This window comes from Gekko japonicus, unplaced genomic scaffold (assembly GCF_001447785.1).
Source record: "Gekko japonicus isolate JY-2015 unplaced genomic scaffold, Gekko_japonicus_V1.1 scaffold5774, whole genome shotgun sequence".
In the NCBI taxonomy this organism is placed as follows: domain Eukaryota; kingdom Metazoa; phylum Chordata; class Lepidosauria; order Squamata; family Gekkonidae; genus Gekko; species Gekko japonicus.
The window spans coordinates 26,233-33,096 of record NW_015169957.1 but is presented as its reverse complement, the minus strand read 5'-3'; the positions used below and the strand labels follow the sequence as shown (position 1 = coordinate 33,096).

At 44.1% G+C, this 6,864-nt stretch overlaps 1 protein-coding gene across 1 annotated transcript in view; it reads right to left on the bottom strand.

The window, feature by feature from the left end:
• Positions 1 to 6,208, bottom strand: part of LOC107115792 (cytochrome P450 2K1-like) — a gene marked incomplete at its 3' end in the record, with an annotated part of 11,154 nt that extends 4,946 nt beyond the window's left edge. Inside the window, exons 1-3 of the mRNA XM_015417552.1 lie at positions 6,174 to 6,208; positions 3,028 to 3,142; positions 189 to 351 (exon numbers count right to left, since the gene is read on the bottom strand). Coding sequence (XP_015273038.1) covers positions 189 to 351; positions 3,028 to 3,142; positions 6,174 to 6,208 — 313 coding nt within the window. The remainder of the gene's footprint in view (positions 1 to 188; positions 352 to 3,027; positions 3,143 to 6,173) is intronic.
• Between the last annotated feature and the right edge of the window lie 656 nt (positions 6,209 to 6,864).

Genomic DNA, 6,864 nt, shown 5'->3' with positions numbered 1-6,864 from the left:
TCTAAGACACAGTTGTAATTCTGGGAGATAAGTGCTTGTATCAAAACATTTTAAGCCAGCCTAATTCTATAAACAGGAAAACTCCAGTTTGCATATCTCCTAGGACCATGTTTGGCACAGACTCTCCATGTCTGTAAGATCTACATGTGTAAGGAAGACTAGCTACTCTTCAGAAAGAATGACCTCACCATAGCCATGTTGAGTTTCTTCAGACATTGGGATTCTGGGCCTGTCCGCAAAGGCATCTGCCTGGTTCACCAAAGCCTCCTTTACAGTCTTGTAGCCTGTCAGAACAACCATTTTCTGGAATCCCATTTGGATGCTGTAGACAGGGCCGTACTGCTTCGATAACTGAAATACAATGAAAGGTAAATGAGAAACATTGTTCCGATCATCCAACTAGGGTTGCCAGATGGTGTCAACAAAAATACGAGACAGATTTGGTTAACCTTTGTTGACCAAATATATATCAGGTCCAGTGTTCCCTCTAAGGTGAGTTAGAGTGAGCTAGCTCACAGTTTTTTAGCCTCCGGCTCACACATTTTTGTCTTAGCTCAGGAAGGATGGCTCCAGAGCAAACTAACTTATGCAGTAGCCAAATCACTCGCTCACAACTTTAATGCTAGTCACTCACAAAGTAGAATTTTTGCTCACAAGACTCCAAAGCTTAGAGGGAGCATTGATCAGGTCCCCCCGAACTGAAAATATACCTGAAAAATACCTTATTGATATTTTTCGGGTATAATTCGGCTTCCTGAATGTGTCCAGGTTTTCCCAGGAAAACCAGAAAAAAGGTATTGGGAACTCGTGGGTATATTCCGGAAACATCAGTAGATCTGAAAACAGTGGCGAGGTGGGAGCAGATTGCTCTCGCCTTTCAGCTGTTTGTCAGGATTCTACTGAAGTCCTTTTAAACCTTAAAGGGATTGCAGAAGACAGCGAGAGGATCAGCTGTGCCAGAGGTACCAGACTGTTTCCACCAGCTCGGCTTGGGGCTGGCTTCTTGTGCAGCCCAGTTTGAACCAGGCTGCAGGAGAAGCCAGCCCCAGAAGCTGATGTGCTACAGGGAACAATCTGCTACCTGCGGAACAGCAGATCCTGGGGCCAGCTTCTCTTGCAGTGCAGTTTGAATCACACTATGGGTGCGTTCAGACGGGGCATTTGCAATGGTATAGGAGCCGGTTGGAATCGGTGTGCTTACCGGCGTTCACACGGCGAACATCTGCCTTCCATCCCTAACCGTTGCAAAGAGCTTTAAACCGTTGTATTCTGCCACTAGGTCCCCAAGTGGTGGTATCCTGAGTGCACCGGTTGTAATCACTTAACCCCCCGTCTGATCGCTCTCCACCTTTCTAGAGCCACTTCCGTTCGGAAGCCCGAGGCTTCCGCTTTTCACCCGCCATTTTTTTTTTTTAGGTTGGCGATATGCGCTTGGGTGAAGCTTCGCCCCGGCGTTTGTTTAAAAAAAGAAAAGAAAAGGCCCTTAGTTTAACGTTTTAGAGGAGTCCGGGACCTCAGTGAGGCCAGTTTCGTGTTTAAACTTTAAAGGTACGTCCTCTCTTCAGGACATGCTTTTCGGGACGGGGTGTTTTGTGCATGCGTGAAGATCGCCATTCTGTGGATGGCTGCCTATGCGCATATGCAAACTGAGTTTTTTAAAAAAACAAACTGCTGACGCCCGCTGTGTGTGAACAGGCATACAGCGATGGGCTCCGCAGACAGGAGGTAAGTGTGATCGCGTTTCAGCCGGCATAAACTGCACCAGTTCCAACCGGTACAGTTTCTGCCGGCTGAAACACCCCATCTGAACGCACCCTATAGGAGAAGTACTCCCAGCCAGGACTGATTGCAGCAGGGAGAGAGACCTCCCCACTGCATGCAGATCCTGGGGACCACTTCTCCTGTGGCATGGTTTAAACCACACTACAGGAGAAGCCAAGCCAGCCCCAGGATTGGGCTGGATTTTCCCCAGTTGGTATTCTTCTTCTCAGATCTTTGGAGCCAATATAATTTGGGATTTCTGAAGAATCCCGGATCTCAATACCATACCAGTATTGGGATCTATGATTTTTCAAAAATACTGATTCCACCCCCCCCCCAGGTCCAATAGATCTGAACCCAAAAATACCGGTTAAAAAAATGTTACACTTCTAATGCGCGCACACACACATACTAGAAATGTCTCTTTTAATAGAGGCCAGAGTTGCCAACCGTTTGCCCCTGAGATGCAAGTTTTCTATCTGTAGTGAGGTTTTTAGAAAATGTAAAGCAGCATCCAAACATATAAATCTACCCATCTATAGGTCTCGGTGCTAGCACCTGGAAACACTGGCTGCTACTTGAGGGCACATTCCACCACCACCTTTCTTCTCCTTTCTCCTTTATCTTGTAGGTATTTGTTGGCCTAATAAACTTAACAGCTTTCCCTGCCTTCCAAATCACTCCTCAAGGTATGACTGCTGGGGTTTCAATGAAGGTCTAATTTCAGTCCCAATCAGGGCAATTTTAACAACACAGTAAGCTTCACTGAATAGACCTGAGTGAGATTCCAACTTGACTCAGTGGTGCACGATTTACCTCGAACATAGCTGCGATTCCAACTTTCTATATTTTCACTATTATTAATTTCTGTATTTTCGCTATCATTTCCTGTCCCCCAACTCAATTTTCAATATGTTCTGTTAGAACAGCAATAAAATACAAAGTCCTTTTCAACTGGATTATGGATTCTCCAGGAATAGATCAGATCTAAATTCTGGGAAAAGCAGGGTAGAGGAATGTTTGGACTTGGTAGAAGTCTATGGATTCATTCTTCTACTGGTTTAGTTATACAGAGTGCAGTTACAGCAATAATTTCTTCTGATGTACTAATATATATCAATTACATTTTATTAATGCATAAGCAAATTATGGAACATATGTCTTCACATTAATGCTCTCATTTGGGGTGGAGAAACTTAAGGTCTCTCTGCCCTATGAGATCAGCACAGGACAGGGATCTAGAACAAAAAACCCCAAGAAGGTTACCTTGAACATGGTTCTGTAAGGCCTCTTCACATCCATGAGATGGAGGTTTCCAATGAGTGGTAACAGGCGTGGTCCTGGTGGGAGATTTTTGCCACTGCTCTTCCAGAAATTGCTCCTTTTCCAAAGGAATGCAAGTGTAAGGGCAAATAGCAACAACAGAGCAATAGGATCCATCCAATCCATTTTGTGCTAACAAGAAGTGTAGAGATTACAGAGAAATTTGCAACGGTCCTCTGTCCTCTGAAGTAAGCTGCACAATTTTCTTTATATAGACCTGGCCCAGTACTAGTTCTCACCAATCATCCAACCCATGCCTTTTATAAGAAATATCCTCCAATTTTCTGTGTGCTCCATCTATAAAAACCTTGTGTTTGAATGGGTGGTGTCTAATTCATCAAATGGAAACTTGACAGGACAGGTCAAAACTCTCTTGACTCCAGTCCAGACTGAAAGTTCAACACCGTATAATCTGGTAGGCTAAGCGAGTTAATGATCTACTGGGTCCAAAGAGTTGTGTTGCCACTGAATAGTTGAGTTAACTAGCGAACTTGTTGTTATCAAGACATTTCCAACAGTTGAACATGACTTTCTGAACTGTTTTCCCATTGTATATATGCCAAATATTTTGAAATGAATGTAAGACACCTGCTCCATTTCAACCTGTCTAGAAATCAGGGGTGCAAAAGGAGAAAGATGTGATTTTTTTTTTGTAGTGCGACTGCAGTCACTTCCGGAGTTGTGTGATGTGCACAAAAGTTTTAAAGAAGTGGCTCATGGTTGGGTCATTTTAATATCAACATCCAGTATCTTTGTTATTGAGATTGCACATCCCTTTTTAAAAAGATCTATTAATTTATTTCAAATTATTTCAAATTTTGGGAAACTGGCTGTAACCACCCCTCTCCCCACATCCACCTGAGATACAATTCTGAGTGTCTGATAACCCTGTATCCAAGGAATCCTCCTGCCTCTCAAATTGCAGAGAAAGAGAAGAAAGCTTTGCCATTTTCACAGTGGCACACTTGACAGTACCATTTGCTTTCTGTTACAGTCTAAGCAGAAAGAAGGAGAAAACTGAGGTACATTTGTGGTGGATGCAAAATGATGGAAAAGGAGGAGGAGGAGGAGATTGGATTTATACCCCGCCCTTCACTACCCAAAGGTGTCTCAGAGTGGCTTACAAACTCCTTTCACTTCCCCTCCCCACAATAGACACCCTGTGAGGTAGGTGGGGCTGAGAGAGCTCTGACAGAAACTGCTCTTTTCCAAGAACAGCTCTTATCAGAACTATGGCTTGCCCAAGGTCATCCAGCCAGGTGCAAGTGGAGGAGTGGGGAATCAAACCCGGTTCTCCCAGATTAGAGTACGGGCACTTAACCACTACACCAAACTGGCAGAATACTTAGAGACTGCTGTAACTCAGTCATTCTTGGTGATTTTGGGTGTAAACTGTTGTGAGGTTTCACCAGGCACATTCCTTGTACAGTATTCTGATATTACAAATTGTCATTTGAGAATTTTCAGGCTTTATAATGACAGAGCATTGAAACTCAGCTGGAATGTTTTCCCCTCTGTATTTTAACCCCTGTTATGTAACACCTGTAATGGCACCTCTCTGTGATGCTCTGAAATGACCTGTATAATGCTCCCTCCTTGACTTCCTTAGCATTTCCTGATGACCTTTGCTGCCACCTTTAGACCTCTTGGTTTAACCTGAAGAAATGGATGAGTTATTTAGCTTGGGTAGAATGACAGGACAGTTATCGCCTGGAGGTGACTGTGAGTCAACAGGGAATCCTTTATTCTAAATAAAATGGCTGCTTTTGCTTAAACAGAAATATAGTTTCTGAAGAAGTGTAAAAACGTAATTGTTTCAGTGCCAGATAATGAAACTGAAGCTCAAATACTTTGGCCACCCAATGAGAAGGGAGCACTCACTGGAGAAGACCCTGATGCAGGGAAAGACTGAAGGTCAAAGAAGACGGGGATGGCAAAGGATGAGATGGTTAGACAGTGTCATCGATGCAACGAACATGAAGTTGAGCAAACTTCAGAGGACCGTGGAAGACCGGAAGGCCTGGCGGGAGCTGGTCCATGGGCTCGCAAAGAGTCGGACTCGACTGTGCGACTGAACAACAAAAAAAGTTAAAAAGCGTAATGGTTTCATTAAATCTGCCAGTTTTCTGGTTGCAAAGTAGGTGCAGGAATTCTTTTTTTTAATTCCCTAAATAGACCTAGCCACTTAGCCACAAAGGCTTATTTTTCCTCTCTGTCTTTTTTTGGACACACTCACATCTTGGACACACATTTGAACCACGGAGAAATTATCCTATAAAGAATGAATGGTCAGCTTATTAGAACTTAGAGGTGGGAAAGACTCCAGGAGGAGACTTCCCCCTTAGGATCAGGTGCCGCTCATGAGTACTTGACTCTGCACTCTCCAACACAGTAGTGGCAAAGCCAGGAGTATCAATGATGCTCAGTTCCTCCTTGTCATCACTGAGAAGATCCAGCCTGCCTTTGGTCCCTGCCGTTGAAGCATCGAGGGGTACCAGCCCTGTCCCCCATTTTCCCTGCTGCTCAAGTTAATGTTGATGCGGAATGTGGGACAGCTGATGCAGTTTTGCACACCAATAGTTTTCTTATGGATAGTTTCTTATGGATAGTTTTCTTTCTTATATTTCTTATGGATAAACATATGGAACAGAGGTCCATCAGTGGCTATTAACCACAAGATGTAGATAGAAACTCACAGGCTGGGGCAGGTAATGCACTGTATTCTTGGTGCTTGGGGGGGGGGGTCAACAGTGGGAGGGCTTCTAGTGTCCTGGCCCCACTGATGGACCTCCTGATGGCGCCTGGTAGTTTTGGCCTCTGTGAGACAAAGTGTTGGCCTGGATGGGCCATTGGCCTGATCCAACATTGGCTTCTCTTATGTTCTTACGATCGTGGAAAAATGGCATTCCTCGCCTTTCAGTTTTAGTGCAGATGGAAAGTTTTTGGAGGTATCAAATTGGGGTATTACCTCTCAAGGGTTTTTACAGATTTTCATTCACACAGTAGGGCTTGGCAAGTAATTTGCCCTCATCTCCCAAATCTTTCAATCCTTTTTTTAAAGAATTGAAACCAAATGGAACTCCACTTACATCAACCGCAGCATCACAGAAGGCCCACAGCCCATGCTGACACTCCCCAGGTGTCCCTTTCCCATCACACAAAGGCCCTTTTGCTTGGCTTTATCCCCTTTTGATGGCTGAACAATGCCAAGCCTTCTTGGAAGAAATCGATCAGATGTCCACATTTTAGTCTGGCTTCCAACCTGGTTTCGGGACACAGGCAGCCTTGTAGACTCTGACTGGGACAGAAACAGTGGAAGTGGAATCCATTCATTCTTTCAGAAACCTTCGATATTATTGAGTATGGTATCCTTTCAGAGAGGGTACTGGGAGCACTACACTGTGATGGTTCTGTTCTCATTTGGACAACAGGTTTCAGAAGGAGACTTTGGGGGACTGCTGTTTGGCCACTTGAGTCTGGAATATGCGGGGCCTGGTGGGATATCCATTCTGTTTCCCATGTGGCTCAATATTCACATAAAGGTTCTGGAAGAGGTTGTCTGGTGATTTAGATTGGGCCCAACCTAAATGAGACGATTCCCAACTTTCTCCTGTTTAGTGGAACTGTTGTCTGAAGATGATAAAGAGCTGACAATATAGTAGCCACATAAACCTATGGCAACCATTTTGCTAGTATAATGTAAAAGGTACAGAAGCAAAGTCAAAGTCAAATACTGGCAAATTATTTCTTATTATGACTAACATCGACAACTTTAATATG